The following is an 18432-nucleotide window of genomic DNA, read 5'->3' as shown; positions in this document are numbered from 1 at the left end:
TTAGAACACTATGATAGAACACTTGGTTAGAACACTATGATAGAACACTTGGATAGAACACTGGTTGGAACACTTGGATAGAACACTGGTTAGAACACTATGATAGAACACTTGGATAGAACACTGGTTAGAACACTATGATAGAACACTTGGATAGAACACTGGTTGGAACAATATGATAGAACACTGGTTGGAACACTTGGATAGAACACTGGTTGGAACACTATGATAGAACACTTGGATAGAACACTGGTTGGAACACTTGGATAGAACACTGGTTGGAACACTATGATAGAACACTTGGATAGAACACTGGTTGGAACACTATGATAGAACACTTGGATAGAACACTGGTTGGAACACTATGATAGAACACTTGGATAGAACACTGGTTGGAACACTTGGATAGAACACTGGTTGGAACACTATGATAGAACACTTGGATAGAACACTGGTTGGAACACTATGATAGAACACTTGGATAGAACACTGGTTAGAACACTTGATAGAACACTTGGATAGAACACTGGTTAGAACACTATGATAGAACACTTGGATAGAACACTGGTTGGAACACTATGATAGAACACTTGGATAGAACACTGGTTAGAACACTATGATAGAACACTTGGATAGAACACTGGTTAGTTGGAACACTATGATAGAACACTGGTTGGAACACTTGGATAGAACACTGGTTAGAACACTATGATAGAACACTTGGATAGAACACTGGTTAGAACACTATGATAGAACACTTGGATAGAACACTGGTTGGAACACTATGATATAACACTTGGATAGAACACTGGTTGGAACACTATGATAGAACACTTGGATAGAACACTGGTTGGAACACTATGATAGAACACTTGGATAGAACACTGGTTGGAACACTATGATAGAACACTTGGATAGAACACTGGTTGGAACACTATGATAGAACACTTGGATAGAACACTGGTTAGAACACTATGATAGAACACTTGGATAGAACACTGGTTGGAACACTATGATAGAACACTTGGATAGAACACTGGTTGGAACACTATGATAGAACACTTGGATAGAACACTTGGATAGAACACTGGTTGGAACACTATGATAGAACACTGGTTGGAACACTATGATATAACACTTGGATAGAACACTGGTTAGAACACTATGATAGAACACTTGGATAGAAGACATGGTTGGAACACTATGATATAACACTTGGATAGAACACTGGTTAGAACACTATGATAGAACACTTGGATAGAACACTGGTTAGAACACTATGATAGAACACCTGGATAGAACACTGGTTGGAACACTATGATAGAACACTTGGATAGAACACTGGTTGGAACACTATGATAGAACACTTGGATAGAACACTGGTTGGAACACTATGATAGAACACTTGGATAGAACACTGGTTGGAACACTATGATAAAACACTTGGACAGAACACTGGTTGGAACACTATGATAGAACACTTGGATAGAACACTGGTTGGAACACTATGATAGAACACTTGGATAGAACACTGGTTGGAACACTATGATAGAACACTTGGATAGAACACTGGTTGGAACACTATGATATAACACTTGGATAGAACACTGGTTAGAACACTATGATAGAACACTTGGATAGAAGACATGGTTGGAACACTATGATATAACACTTGGATAGAACACTGGTTAGAACACTATGATAGAACACCTGGATAGAACACTGGTTAGAACACTATGATAGAACACCTGGATAGAACACTGGTTGGAACACTATGATAGAACACTTGGATAGAACACTGGTTGGAACACTATGATATAACACTTGGATAGAACTAGAAAAACTAGAATGCTATTTGGCCCTATACAGAGAGTACACAGCAGCAGAATACCTGACCACTGTGACTGACCCAAAATTAAGGAAAGCTTTGACTATGTACAGACTCAGTGAGCATAGCCTTGCTATTGAGAAAGGCCGCCATAGGCAGACATGGCTCTCAAGAGAAGACAGGCTATGTGCTCACTGCCCACAAAATGAGGTGGAAACTGAGCTGCACTTCCTAACCTCCTGCCCAATCACACAGATCCACAAAGAATTCGAAAACAAATCCACTTTTGAAAAACTCCCATATCTACTGGGTGAAATTCCACAGTGTGCCATCACAGCAGCAAGATGTGTGACCTGTTGCCACGAGAAAAGGGCAACCAGTGAAGAACAAACACCATTGTAAATACAACCCATATTTATGCTTATTTATTTTATCTTGTGTCCTTTAACTATTTGTACATTGTATATATATATATACTGTTTTGAAACTTCTGTATGTGTAATGTTTACTGTTCTATTTTGTTGTTTTTCACCTTATATATTCACTTTGTATGTTGTCTACCTCACTTGCTTTGGCAATGTTAACACATGTTTCCCATGCCAATAAAGCCCTTGAATTGAATTGAATTGAATAGAACACTGGTTAGAACACTATGATAGAACACTTGGATAGAAGACATGGTTGGAACACATGGAAACAACATTTGGACCAAACCACTTGGACCAAACCATAAACTTTAAGGTCCTGTGTTACAAGGATGCTACAATGTCTACTGCTGCTATCGTTGCTTTATAAGAATTCAGCTGAAGATAACATTGAACGTTAAGTCCTTTGTGGTAAAATTCTGTAGCTGAGAGATTCTAATGGAATGTGAAAAGTGGAGCAGAGAAGTCAAATGAGAGAGGAGTGGAGCAGGGAAGGAAGGAGAGGAGGAGGAGGGAGAGGAAGAGGATGAGTGACAGGAGGAAGAGATGGAAATGTGAGTGTGTGACGTGAGTGATGATGTTGATATAAGTTGGGGAGTGTGAGACAGTGAGAGACAGAGAGAGACTTGGAGAAAGACACGGACAGACAGAGAGACAGAGAGAGACTTGGAGAGAGAGACAGAGAGAGACTTGGAGAGAGACACGGACAGACAGAGAGACAGAGAGAGACTTGTAGAGAGAGACAGAGAGAGACTTGGAGAGAGAGACAGAGAGAGACTTGGAGAGAGAGACAGAGAGACAGAGAGAGACTTGGAGAGAGAGACACGGACAGACAGAGAGAGACTTGGAGGGAGACACGGATAGACAGGGAGAGACATGGAGAGAGAGACAGAGAGAGTCTTGGAGAGACAGACAGAGATAGACTTGGAGAGAGAGACAGGGAGAGAGAGACAGAGACAGAGAGAGACTTGGAGAGAGAGACAGAGAGTGAGAGAGACAGAGAGAGACAGAGAGACAGAGAGAGACTTGGAGAGAGAGACAGAGAGACAAAGAGAGACTTGGAGAGAGATACAGAGAGACAGAGAGAGACAGAGAGACAGTGACAGAGAGACAGAGAGAGAGATACACAGACTTGGAGAGAGACACGGACAGACAGAGAGAGACTTGGGGAGAGAGAAAGAGACAGAGAGAGACTTGGAGAGAGAGAGAGAGATACTTGGAGAGAGAGACAGAGAGACAGAGAGAGACTTGGAGAGAGAGACAGAGAGACTTGGAGAGAGACAGAGAGAGACTTGGAGAGAGACAGAGAGAGACTTGGAGAGAGAGACAGAGAGGGAGAGAGACAGAGAGACAGAGAGAGACTTGGAGAGAGAGACAGCGAGACACGGACAGACAGAGAGACAGAGAGAGACTTGAGAGAGATACAGAGACAGGGAGAGACAGAGAGACAGTGACAGAGAGACAGAGAGAGAGATACACAGACTTGGAGAGAGACACGGACAGACAGAGAGAGACACAGAGAAAGACAGAGAGACAGCGAGAGACACAGAGAGACAGAGAGACAGAGAGAGACTTGGAGAGAGAGACAGCGAGACACGACAGACAGAGAGACAGAGAGAGACTTGGAGAGATACAGAGACAGAGAGAGACAGAGAGACAGTGACAGAGAGACAGAGAGAGAGATACACAGACTTGGAGAGAGACAAGGACAGACAGAGATAGACTTGGAGAGAGAGACAGAGAGACAGAGAGAGACTTGGAGAGAGAGACAGAGACAGAGAGAGACTTGGAGAGAGAGACAGAGAGAGAGATACTTGGAGAGAGACAGAGAGTGAGAGATACTTGGAGAGAGAGACAGAGAGACAGAGAGAGACTTGGAGAGAGAGACAGAGAGGGAGAGAGAGAGAGACAGAGAGACAAAGAGAGACTTGGAGAGAGATACAGAGAGACAGAGAGAGACAGAGAGACAGAGAGAGAGAGATACACAGACTTGGAGAGAGACACGACAGACAGAGAGAGACATGGAGAGAGAGAAAGAGACAGAGAGAGACTTGGAGAGAGAGAGAGAGAGATACTTGGAGAGAGAGACAGAGAGACAGAGAGAGACTTGGAGAGAGAGACAGAGAGACAGACTTGGAGAGAGAGAGAGAGACTTGGAGAGAGAGAGAGACAGAGAGAGACTTGGAGAGAGAGACACGGACAGACAGAGAGAGACTTGGAGGGAGACACGGATAGACAGGGAGAGACATGGAGAGAGAGACAGAGAGAGTCTTGGAGAGACAGACAGAGATAGACTTGGAGAGAGAGACAGGGAGAGAGACAGAGACAGAGAGAGACTTGGAGAGAGAGACAGAGAGTGAGAGAGACAGAGAGAGACAGAGAGACAGAGAGAGACTTGGAGAGAGAGACAGAGAGACAAAGAGAGACTTGGAGAGAGATACAGAGAGACAGAGAGAGACAGAGAGACAGTGACAGAGAGACAGAGAGAGAGATACACAGACTTGGAGAGAGACACGGACAGACAGAGAGAGACTTGGGGAGAGAGAAAGAGACAGAGAGACTTGGAGAGAGAGAGAGATACTTGGAGAGAGAGACAGAGAGACAGAGAGAGACTTGGAGAGAGAGACAGAGAGACTTGGAGAGAGACAGAGAGAGACTTGGAGAGAGACAGAGAGACTTGGAGAGAGAGACAGAGAGGGAGAGAGACAGAGAGACAGAGAGAGACTTGGAGAGAGAGACAGCGAGACACGGACAGACAGAGAGACAGAGAGAGACTTGAGAGAGATACAGAGACAGGGAGAGACAGAGAGACAGTGACAGAGAGACAGAGAGAGAGATACACAGACTTGGAGAGAGACACGGACAGACAGAGAGAGACACAGAGAAAGACAGAGAGACAGCGAGAGACACAGAGAGACAGAGAGACAGAGAGAGACTTGGAGAGAGAGACAGCGAGACACGGACAGACAGAGAGACAGAGAGAGACTTGAGAGAGATACAGAGACAGAGAGAGACAGAGAGACAGTGACAGAGAGACAGAGAGAGAGATACACAGACTTGGAGAGAGACAAGGACAGACAGAGATAGACTTGGAGAGAGAGACAGAGAGACAGAGAGAGACTTGGAGAGAGAGACAGAGACAGAGAGAGACTTGGAGAGAGAGACAGAGAGAGAGAGATACTTGGAGAGAGACAGAGAGTGAGAGATACTTGGAGAGAGAGACAGAGAGACAGAGAGAGACTTGGAGAGAGAGACAGAGAGGGAGAGAGAGAGAGACAGAGAGACAAAGAGAGACTTGGAGAGAGATACAGAGAGACAGAGAGAGACAGAGAGACAGAGAGAGAGAGATACACAGACTTGGAGAGAGACACGAACAGACAGAGAGAGACATGGAGAGAGAGAAAGAGACAGAGAGAGACTTGGAGAGAGAGAGAGAGAGAGATACTTGGAGAGAGAGACAGAGAGACAGAGAGAGACTTGGAGAGAGAGACAGAGAGACAGAGAGAAACTTGGAGAGAGAGAGAGAGACTTGGAGAGAGAGAGAGACAGAGAGAGACTTGGAGAGAGAGACAGCGAGACACGGACAGACAGAGAGACAGAGAGAGACTTGAGAGAGATACAGAGACAGGGAGAGACAGAGAGACAGTGACAGAGAGACAGAGAGAGAGATACACAGACTTGGAGAGAGACACGGATAGACAGAGAGAGACTTGGAGAGAGAGACAGCGAGACACGGACAGACAGAGAGACAGAGAGAGACTTGAGAGAGATACAGAGACAGAGAGAGACAGAGAGACAGTGACAGAGAGACAGAGAGAGAGATACACAGACTTGGAGAGAGACACGGACAGACAGAGAGAGACTTGGAGAGAGAGACAGAGACACAGAGAAAGACAGAGAGACAGCGAGAGACACAGAGAGACAGAGAGAGAGCGACACAGAGAGACAGAGACACAGAGAGACTTGAAGAGAGACTCGAAGAGACAGGGACACAGAGGGACTTGGAGAAAGACACAGAGAGACACAGAGAGATACAGAGACTCAGACAGATGGGGAGAGAGACAGAAAGAAAGAGATACAAAGACAGAGAGAGAGAACTTCGAGAGGAGTCTGGGTCAGTAACTCGTTCTCATAAGTGACAGGCAAAGTTTGCAGGAACATGACTGCTCCTTATCTTCTAAATGGGAAGGCTTCACTGTACCCATCCATACAAGACATTACTATTAGGGCTGCTTGACTTAGTAATAACAATAGGCTTTACAGAAAGCCTTTTTCCCTGTATAGCAACACATACAGTGAGGCAAAAAAGTATTTAGTCAGCCACCAATTGTGCAAGTTCTCCCACTTAAAAAGATGAGAGAGGCCTGTAAAAAAAGAAAATCCAGAAAATCACATTGTAGGAATTTATTTGCAAATTATGGTGGAAAATAAGTATTTGGTCAATAACAAAAGTTTATCTCAATGCTTTGTTATATGCCCTTTGTTGGCAATGACAGAGGTCAAATGTTTTCTGTAAGTCTTCACAAGATTTTCACACACTGTCGCTGGTATTTTGGCCCATTCCTCCATGCAGATCTCCTCTAGAGCAGTGATGTATTGGGGCTGTTGCTGGGCAACACGGACTTTCAACTGCCTCCAAAGATTTTCTATGGGGTTGAGATCTGGAGACTGGCTAGGCCACTCCAGGACCTTGAAATGCTTCTTACGAAGCCACTCCTTTGTTGCCCGGGAGGTGTGTTGGGGATCATTGTCATGCTGAAAGACCCAGCCACGTTTCATCTTCAATGCCCTTGCTGATGGAAGGAGGTTTTCACTCAAAATCTCACGATACATGGCCCCATTCATTCTTTCCTTTACACGGATCAGTTGTCTTGGTCCCTTTGCAGAAAAACAGCCCCAAAGCATGATGTTTCCACCCCCATGCTTCACAGTAGGTATGGTGTTCTTTGGATGCAACTCAGCATTTTTTGTCCTCCAAACACGACGGGTTGAGTTTTTACCAAAAAGTTATATTTTGGTTTCATCTGACCATTTGACATTCTCCCAATCTTCTTCTTGATCATCCAAATGCTCTCTAGCAAACTTCAGACGGGCCTGGACATGTGCAGGCTTAAGCAGGGGGACACGTCTGGCACTGCAGGATTTTCTGGATTATTTTTCTCATTTTGTCTGTCATAGTTGAAGTGTACCTATGATGAAAATGCACTATTGTAAAGTGGCTGTTCCACTGGATGTCATAAGGTGAATGCACCAATTTGTAAGTCGCTCTGGATAAGAGCGTCTGCTAAATGACTTAAATGTAATGTAAATGTAAAATTACAGGCCTCTCTCATCTTTTTAAGTGGGAGAACTTGCACAATTGGTGGCTGACTAAATACTTTTTTGCCCCACTGTATGGTATTTAAACAGGAAAAGATACTGTAATATAAAGCTATAATTGTTTGTCAACAACCAATTTGATATGGGAAATGATTGAGGGTATAAATGTATGTTGTTGTTCATATAAAAGCCACATCTATAAATTGACACATTGGGTAATTAAACCCATACAATCATGTTCCAGTCTAAATATATTTGTCTTGGAAGAATACAGTACAGCTGGCACATTGCCTTTTCCAACTAACTAAAACTCCTCTTGGCTCAGCATGTGCAGCCATCGACAAAGTCAAGCTATAATTAGATTGGGTAGAAACTAGGAATGCCAACCAGAAAATGGAGGTCACGATCTCTGCAGTATGTGCAGCCATCCTGGGGTAGGGACGTTCTGGTATGACTCTGACTGAAGGGCATTGGACTAAGGTGAGGTAAAGTAGCTACCATAGAAATAGAATCCCTAGAACGGAGGTCTCCCGAGTGGTGCAGCGGTCTAAGGTACTGCATTGCAGTTTTTGAGGAGTCACTACAGACCCGGGTTCGATCCTGGGCTGTGTCACAGCCAGCCGTGACCGGGAGATCCATGAGGCAGCACACAATTGTCCCAGCGTTGTTCAGGTAAGGGGAAGGTTTGGCCGACCGGGATGTCCTTGTCCCATCGCGCTCTAGCAACTCCTGGTGGCGGGCCGGGCGCCTGCAAGCTGACCACGGTTGCCCGTTTGGCGTTTCCTCCGACACATTGGTGCGGCTGGCTTCCGGGTTAAGCGAGCAGTGTGTCAAGAAGCAGTTCGGCTTGGCAGGGTCGTGTTTCGGAAGACGCGTGGCTCTCGACCTTCACCTGACCCGAGTCCGAAAGGGAGTTGCAGCGTTGGGACAAGACTGTAACTACCAATTGGGGAGAAAAAGGGGAAAAGTAGGTTAGGATATTAGGATATTATATTATAGCCACTAGCTCTGCCTTGGTACAGCACGTCAGGGTTATTTATGGAGGCATGGAGAGACAGTCACTCATGCTCCATCACACGCCGAGCCCACCATTCACCACCTACCCTCCTCCCTCCATTCCTATCCCTCCATCTCGCCCTCATACAGACCCGTACATACAGATAGCCCTCATCAGTATTCCTGAGGTAGAACAGAGCAGAGCAGAGTGGGCCGTAGCTGTTGGAGGTGGACACTTGTCACAGGATGCCAGGCAGCTTCCAGGCAGCGTGTTAATCCACTACCCACTGGGAGCAGCCTGGGGGGCTCAGGCAGGCATATGTTGAACGGACCGAGCCGCTGTAGCCTTCCAGCCAAGTCTACCAGACAGTCACACACAGATAGACATCACACAAATGGGCACTACACAGGTACAGCTTGAGGGGTGTCGAAAAAAAGTGCAACTTTGTCTATTGTGCAACTCACCCAGGGGGGAGTGGGGGTATTGAGGAGGGGGTGAGATGTGTCAGAGTGAGAGAGAGAGAGCGAAGCTGAAAAAGCACACACACACACACAGATTGGATTCTTCAAGTACCCACTCCTCAATGAATTGAGGTTGAGGCATTTTTGGGGGGAGTCGATGTGTCATACTATTTCCTCGTAGCCAGTCTTAGCCAGTCCTGTCCTCTGTAATCTTACCTCTGGCATACTATCATACTGTGTTGTGTGGGATACATGGAAAATAGCACAAGTACGTAATGATTCAAGACATGAGTAAACATGCAATCATGTGCAGAAGCAGTGTACTAGCAGCCTAGTGTTCAGACATACTATCAGCGTCTCTGAATAGCGTAGAGATAGGCGCTCGTTTGGACACCCTGTGAGTTATGCTCCCAGGCTAAGCAGCTGAGCAGTACAGCTGCTCTCTCTCTCTGATAGAAATGTGCAACACTCATCCGAGTCTCTTCAGATCACAGGAAACAACAGTTTCCTTGTTCAAACTGACAGGACAATTAGAGAGGAGGAATATCGGCTGTCCTGTCTGTGTACGATAACAAAATCACTTAGCGCAGTTCTGATTCGAACAAGACACAACCAATGTGGTGGAAACTGGTTAGTGGACGTGCCATTGCATTTGAATTGGCAGTGACCCCTTACAGATTTGCCCTGAGTCTTTTAGTGGACTACAGAGCACTTACTTTATTTTGTTTAAACTGCAGCTGTGAGAATGATGCATTATTCATCTCTGTCTACAGAACCACCACCATCCTGCTTCCCCAGCTCTATAACATTATAACTACCCTGACTGTATAACAGCACTATAACACTATAACTACCCTGACTGTATAACAGCACTATAACTACCCTGAGTGTATAACAGCACTATAACTACCCTGACTGTATAACAGCTCTATAACATTATAACTACCCTGACTGTATAACAGCTCTATAACTACCCTGACTGTATAACAACACTATAACATTATAACTACCCTGACTGTATAACAGCACTATAACTCCCCTGAGTGTATAACAGCACTATAACATTATAACTACCCTGACTGTATAACAGCACTATAACATTATAACTACCCTGACTGTATAACAGCACTATAACATTATAACTACCCTGACTGTATAACAGCACTATAACATTATAACTACCCTGACTGTATAACAGCACTATAACATTATAACTACCCTGACTGTATAACAGCACTATAACTCCCCTGAGTGTATAACAGCACTATAACATTATAACTACCCTGACTGTATAACAGCACTATAACATTATAACTACCCTGACTGTATAACAGCACTATAACATTATAACTACCCTGACTGTATAACAGCACTATAACATTATAACTACCCTGACTGTATAACAGCACTATAACATTATAACTACCCTGACTGTATAACAGCACTATAACATTATAACTACCCTGACTGTATAACAGCACTATAACATTATAACTACCCTGACTGTATAACAGCACTATAACATTATAACTACCCTGACTGTATAACAGCACTATAACATTATAACTACCCTGACTGTATAACAGCACTATAACTACCCAGTACCCATCCCCCCCTGACAACCAACCTCCCCCCTAGGAACTGGAACCACCTGCACCTTGATACCTTAGCTGTCTACCTTCCCTCCCCCTGACAACCTGCACCTTGATACCTTAGCTGTCTACCTTCCCTCCCCCTGACAACCTGCACCTTGAAGCCTTAGCTGTCTACCTTCCCTCCCCCTGACAACCTGCACCTTGATGCCTTAGCTGTCTACCTTCCCTCCTCCTGACAACCTGCACCTTGATGCCTTAGCTGTCTACCTTCCCTCCCCCTGACAACCTGCACCTTGATACCTTAGCTGTCTACCTTCCCTCCCCCTGACAACCTGCACCTTGATGCCTTAGCTGTCTACCTTCCCTCCCCTGACAACCTGCACCTTGATGCCTTAGCTGTCTTCCTTCCCTCCCCCTGACAACCTGCACCTTGATGCCTTAGCTGTCTACCTTCCCTCCCCCTGACAACCTGCACCTTGATGCCTTAGCTGTCTACCTTCCCTACCCCTGACAACCTGCACCTTGATGCCTTAGCTGTCTACCTTCCCTCCCCTGACAACCTGCACCTTGATGCCTTAGCTGTCTACCTTTCCTCCCCCTGACAACCTGCACCTTGATGCCTTAGCTGTCTACCTTCCCTCCCCTGACAACCTGCACCTTGATGCCTTAGCTGTCTACCTTCCCTCCCCTGACAACCTGCACCTTGATGCCTTAGCTGTCTACCTTCCCTCCCCCTGACAACCTGCACCTTGATGCCTTAGCTGTCTACCTTCCCTCCCCTGACAACCTGCACCTTGATGCCTTAGCTGTCTACCTTCCCTCCCCTGACAACCTGCACCTTGATGCCTTAGCTATCTACCTTCCCTCCCCTGACAACCTGCACCTTGATGCATTAGCTGTCTACCTTCCCTCCCCCTGACAACCTGCACCTTGATGCCTTAGCTGTCTACCTTCCCTCCCCTGACAACCTGCACCTTGATGCCTTAGCTGTCTACCTTCCCTCCACCTGACAACCTGCACCTTGATGCATTAGCTATCTACCTTCCCTCCCCTGACAACCTGCACCTTGATGCCTTAGCTCTCTACCTTCCCTCCCCTGACAACCTGCATCTTGAAGCCTTAGCTGTCTACCTTCCCTCCCCTGACAACCTGCACCTTGATGCCTTAGCTATCTACCTTCCCTCCCCCTGACAACCTGCACCTTGATGCCTTAGCTCTCTACCTTCCCTCCCCTGACAACCTGCACTTTGATGCCTTAACTGTCTACCTTCCCTCCCCCTGACAACCTGCACCTTGATGCCTTAGCTGTCTACCTTCCCTCCCCCTGACAACCTGCACCTTGATACCTTAGCTGTCTACCTTCCCCCCTGACAACCAGCACCTTGATGCCTTAGCTGTCTACCTTCCCTCCCCTGACAACGAGCACCTTGATACCTTAACTTTCTACCTTCCCTCCCCCTGACAACCTGCACCTTGATACCTTAGCTTTCTACCTTCCCTCCCCTGACAACCAGCACCTTGATGCCTTAGCTGTCTACCTTCCCTCCCCCTGACAACCTGCACCTTGATACCTTAGCTGTCTACCTTCCCTCCCCCTGACAACCTGCACCCACCCTGGGGGAGATGTGGGTTACCATCTCACTCCTCTCTCGTCTTCTCTCCCACTCAGTGAGACAAACACATGTTCTGCTTCTTACCTCCATTCATTCACCTCTCTCCTCACCCCTTTCCTCTCCCACTTAGCGAGCAAAACACCCCTCTGCTCCCGCTGGGGCTGCCTCCTCTCTCTTCCTCTCTTCTCCTCTCTCCCCTCGTGATCACATCACCCCTCACGTGTCTTCTCTCCCACTTTGGGAGCAAAACATCCCCTTTGCATTTTTATGCTTTATTCAATGAGCTGAGGGCTTCCAAGCTGTATCTGCAGATCAGCAGTATAACTTGCCAGTCCATGCCAAGCTACTGACACTTGGAAAAGTCCAGTCCCTAAGGGTGCCCGCATCCCTGGAACACGGCAACATACCACACTACAACACCAGACCCTTTTAACAAGCTGCTGCCTGTCATTACCTGTAGAGTGTGTAAGGATAGTTGTCCTGCCAACAAGTTAGGTATTGTGTTCCCTAGGTAACATACAGTACATTCCCCATGCAGTGTATCCTGGAATCTGGCATAGTACAAAGATGGAACACAATAAGCATAGCAGGCTACCAACGAGAACTCTGTAAATACTGTTTGTGGGTATGAGGAAGCTTGAGCAAGCACTGCTCGATCCCCTAACCAGACTGGAGCCAGTGTGGTACTGTTTCTAGGGAGGGTAGGTTTGACTGATACTCACCCAGGCGATGGAAAGCCTCCGTGGCTGCTTGTCGTAGGTTCTGCATCCCAGCGTTGGTTCCTGCCTGGTGGTACTGTGGAACTGCTGTGGAACCGCTATAGAACCTCACTTCCACCCCAGCATCCTTAGAATTGGACCCAGCTACAGCAGCGCTCTCATCTCAGTCACAGCCCCTCCTTGTCTTCAACCTCGGACGTAAACAGCTTTAGCCACACAGACAGGAATTTCCTACTTTCCCTTTTTTCTTCTTCCTCCTTTTGCCTGAAGGTGCTCTTGCCTCCTCTATTACTCTCTCTGTTTTGCTCTCTCCCTCTCACAATATTACACTGTATCCTCCCTCTCTCTCTTTCTCTTCTTTCTCCCTGTCCCCTCCTGCTGACAGTTCCTCTGCTGCCTGCGAGGCAACATTCAATAGCCAATCAGCGGAGTCAGATAGGAGGCACTGCCCAATGAGCTCTCAGTGGAGGAGAGAGCCGGGGCTGTTGGTGTGTTTTGAAAGGTTGGAGCTTGAGCATTGTGTTCAGGGGTCAATAATGTGTGTGTGTGCTGTGGCCAGAAGTGAGCCACGCTTTTGATCATCTTCATTTCAATAACTCAAGCATAGATTGGTTAGAAAAACAACATCTAAATCGGCACACAGAAACTAGAGGCCGTGAGTAACTTGGTCAAAAAGAATGGCACCGATTGGCCAGTAGTCTCACTTAGACCCTCATATTCGCCGACCCGTTTGACCTCGAGACTTGAAATACAGGTGTCTTTCCTCATGCTGAACAAATTTGCCTCAAGGACCCGTAAGGTCCATTAGGATAGATTTTCCTCCATCTTGGACATTTTGGAAAACCTGAAAAACACATTCTCACGAACCATATGTCCAAAGAACACCAAGTTTGGTATGTAGGTCCATGGTACATCGCTTAACTTAGTTTGAGAAATGCTTGATTGGTTAAGATATGTCCTGATTTATCAATAACTCAGACATCAGATTTGACATGTCCAAAGACATGGCCGCACGATAACAGCAGATGCATATTAGCAACTAATGCTAAAATATGCCAAAAATATTTATATTTTTAAACATTTGAAAAACTTATTCTCATGAACCATAGGACCAATTAACACATCAAATGAGTTAGTAACAAATCCAAAATCAGATTTTTTGTGTCCATTTAAACCGCTGTAAATCTACTCCACAGCGGCCTATCGACTTGAAATGTGTCACCACTATCGTGGACGTCCCTAAGATGAACCGTGCTGAATTTGGTTTTGATACCTGAAAAAACAAGGAAACTATGAACAACTCATTCATTGCATATGTAATGCTAATGCTCAAAATGATCTGCAATCATCTTCTCCTCATGAACTATACAGTGGCAAGAAAAAGTATGTGAACCCTTTGGAATTACCTGGATTTCTGCATAACTTTGACATACAATTTCATCTGATCTTCATCTAAGTCACAACAATAGACAAACTCAGTGTGCTTAAACTAATAACACACACATTATTGTATTTTTCTTGTCTATATTGAATACATCATTTAAACATTCACAGTGTAGGTTGGAAAAAGTATGTGAAACCCAAGGCTAATGACTTCTCCAAAAACTAATTGAAGTCAGGAGTCAACTAACCTGGAGTCGAATCAATTAGACGAGATTGGAGAGTTTGGTTAGAACTGCCCTGACCGATAAAAAACACTCACAAAATTTGAGTTTGCTATTCACAAGAAGCATTGCCTGATGTGAACCATGCCTCAAACAAAAGAGATCTCAGAAGAACTAAGATTAAGAATTGTTGCCTTGCATAAAGCTGGAAAGGGTGACAAAATTATCTCTAAAAGTCAGTCCACGGACAGACAAGTTGTCAAATCAAATCAAATGTATTTATATAGCCCTTCTTACATTAGCTGATATCTCAAAGTGCTGCACAGAAACGCAGCCTAAAACCCCAAACAGCAAGCAATGCAGGTGTAGAAGCACGGTGGCTAGGAAAAACTCCCTAGAAAGGACAAAACCTAGGAAGAAACCTAGAGAGGAAACAGGCTATGAGGGAAGAGGTGAAAAAAAATATTGTTCTCTATCAACAATGACAAGCCACCAGGGTCTGACAATCTAGATGGAAAATTACTGAGGATAATAGCAGAAATATGCCACTCCTGTTTGCAACATCTTCAATTTAAGCCTACTAGAGAGCGTGTGCCCTCAGGCCTGGAGGGAAGCTTTACTGGCTCAAATAGCCGACCAATCAGCCTGTTACCAACCCTTAGTAAACTTCTGGAAATAATTGTGTTTGACCAGATACAATGCTATTTTACAGTAAACAAACTGACAACAGAGTTTCAGCATGCTCATAGGAAAGGACACTCAACAAGCACAGCACTTACACAAATGACTGATGATTTGCTGAGAGAAATTGATGATAAAACGATTGTGGGGGCTGTCTTGTTAGACTTCAGTGCAGCTTTTGACATTATTGATCATAGTCTGCTGCTGGAAAAACGTATGTGTTATGGCTTTACACCCCCTGCTATACTGTGGATAAAGAGTTACTTGTCTAACAGAACACCGAGGCTGTTCTTTAATGGAAGCCTCTCAAATATAATCCAGTTAGAATCAGGAATTCCCCAGTGTAGCTGTTTAGGCCCCTTGCTTTTTTCAATTTTTACTAACGACATGCCACTGACTTTGAGTAAAGCCAGAGTTTCTATGTATGCAGACGACTCAACACTATACACGTCAGCTACTACAGCAACTGAAATTACTGAAACACTCAACAAAGAGCTGCAGTTAGTTTCAGTGTGGGTGACAAGGAATAAGTTAGCCCTAAATATTTCTAAAACTTAAAGCATTGTATTTGGAACAAAACACTCACTAAACCCTAAACCTCAACTAAATCTTGTAATAAATAATGTGGAGATTGGGGAAGTTGAGATGACTAAACTAACTGCTTGGAGTAACACGATATTGTAAACTGTCATGGTCAAAACATGTTGATACAACAGTAGCTAAGATGGGGAGAAGTCTGTCTATGATAAAGCGAGGCTCTGCCTTCTTAACAACACTATCAACACGGCAGGTCCTACAGGTCCTAGTTTTGTCATACCTTGACTACTGTTCAGTCGTGTGGTCAGGTGCCATAAAAAAGGACTTAGGAAAATGGCAATTGGCTCAGAATAAGGCAGCATGGCTGGCCCTTGGATGTACACAGAGAGCTAATTTGAATAATATGCATGTCAATCTCTCCTGGCTGAAAGTGGAGGAGAGACTGACTTCAACACTACTTTTATTAATGAAAGGTATTGAAATGTTGAATGCACCGAGCTGTCTGCCTAAACTACTGGCACACAGCTCGGACACCCATGCATACCCCACAAGACATGCCACAAGAGGTCTCTTCACAGTCCTCAAGTCCAGAACAGACTATGGGAGGCACACAGTACTACTGTCAGAGTGTGCGCAACTGGTCGAAGGAAGTCAGGTGCAGGAGAGCAGAGATGAGTGAACAGGCACACTTTATTCAGGCCGAGGAAAACAGCCAGACGCAACTGAGTCACAACACTCCGGCCCAAGGGAAAAAGCGAATGTGCACAAATGACACAAAATGGCACAAAATACAAAAACCACGGGAACAACCATACCCTAGGGCAAAACCAGCCTGAAGAGTCACACACGTAATGAAACGAACAATACCACACACAGACATGGGGGGAACAGAGGATAATATACACGTGGAGTAATGAGGGGATATAAACCAGGTGTGCGGAAAAACAAGACAAAACAAATGGAAAATGAAAGGTGGAGCGGCAATGGCTAGAAGACCGGGGACGTCGACCGCCGAACGCCACCCGAACAAGGAGAGGAACCAACTTCGGTGGGAGTCATGACAACTACATAGAGCCATGACTACATGGAACTCTATTCCACATCAAGAAACTGACGCAAACAGTAAAATTAGATTTAAAAAGCAGACCTTATGGAACAGCGGGGACTGTGAAGCAACACACACACACTGGCACAGACACACGCGCACACACTATACATACACATGGATTTAGTACTGTAGATAGGTGATAGTGGTGGAGTAGGGACTTGAGGGCACACAGTGTGTTATGAGGGAGCATCATGGTTTGGAGCTGCTTTACTGCCTCAGGGCCTGGACAGCTTGCTATCATCGATGGAAAAATGAATTCCCAACTTTATCAAGACATTTTGCAGGAGAATGTAAGGCTATCTGTCTGCCAATTGAAGTGCAAAAGAAGTTAGGTGATGCAACAGGACAACAACACAAACGACAGAAGTAAATCAACAACAGAATGGCTTGAACAGAAAAAAATGTGCCTTCTGGAGTGGCCCAGTCAGTCCTGACCTCAACCCGATTGAGATGCTGTGGCATGACCTCAAGAGAGCGGTTCACACCAGACATCCCAAGAATATTGTGGATCTGAAACTGTTTTGTAAAGAGGAATGGTCCAAAATTTAACCTGACCATTGTGCAGGTCTGATCCGCAACAACAGAAAACATTTGGTTGAGGTTCAGGGCCTCCCGGGTGGCGCAGTGGTAAAGGGCGCTTACTGCAGCACCAGCTGTGCGACCAGAGACTCTGGGTTCGTGCCCAGGCTCTGTTGTAACCAGCCGCGACCGGGAGGTCAGTGGGGCGTCGTCCGAGGGAGGGCTTGGCCGGTATGTCCATGTCTCATCGCGTGACCTAACCAAGATTGCCAGGTGCACAATGTTTCCTCCAACACATTGGTACGGCTGGCTTCCGGGTTGGATGCGCGCTGTGTTAAGAAGCAGTGCGGCTTGGTTGGGTTGTGTTTCGGAGGATGCATGACTTTCAACCTTTGTCTCTTCCAAGCCCATACGGGAGTTGTAGCAATGAGACAAGATACTACTAACAATGCGGGAGAAAAAGGGGTCAAATTCAACAACAAAATGTTTTATTAAATTCAAGGGTGAATGTGAATGTGAATGTTTACAGGGTGTGTTCAATAAAGACATGAACAATTATAATTGTTTATGTGTTATTACACAGACAAAACAAATGGAAAATGAAAGGTGGAGCAGCGATGGCTAGAAGACCAATTTATGCAAAAATCCAGGTAATTCTAAAGGGTTCACTTTTTCTTCCCACTGTATGTCAGAGTCACTCCAGATTTTGTATTTAGAGTCATTCAAATATGACTGCACTGTACCTATATATACAAGTTAGCACATACTCTAAATCTAAAATAATAATAATAATAAAATAATGTTTTTTTCACTGATTGCACATAAAGAAATATAGCTCCTACCTGCACCCGTTTTTCACCTTGACATTGACACACATTAATCAAATAGGAAATTACAGTGTAAAACAGCAGAATTCCATATCTGGTGTATTTCAAAATAGATAGCTAACAAAGCTAAGCCACTTGACAGAATCGATGTAATAATTTAAATTTTTGAAAGGCAAGAAAATACGCACGCTTTGAGGCC

General features: G+C 45.1%; 1 protein-coding gene across 1 annotated transcript in view; it reads right to left on the bottom strand.

Moving 5' to 3' along the window:
* The window catches only part of LOC124011388 (cyclin-dependent kinase 15-like), a 45567-nt gene extending 31194 nt beyond the window's left edge, over window positions 1-14373 (bottom strand). The window contains exon 1 of the mRNA XM_046324709.1: window positions 12961-14373. Coding sequence (XP_046180665.1) covers window positions 12961-13006 — 46 coding nt within the window. The 5' untranslated portion in view covers window positions 13007-14373. The remainder of the gene's footprint in view (window positions 1-12960) is intronic.
* Window positions 14374-18432: the final 4059 nt, after the last annotated feature.

Source organism: Oncorhynchus gorbuscha, linkage group LG23 (assembly GCF_021184085.1).
Source record: "Oncorhynchus gorbuscha isolate QuinsamMale2020 ecotype Even-year linkage group LG23, OgorEven_v1.0, whole genome shotgun sequence".
Taxonomy (NCBI): Eukaryota; Metazoa; Chordata; class Actinopteri; order Salmoniformes; family Salmonidae; genus Oncorhynchus; species Oncorhynchus gorbuscha.
Note: the sequence above shows the minus strand (reverse complement) of the source record. Positions and strands in the feature narration are given on the sequence as shown.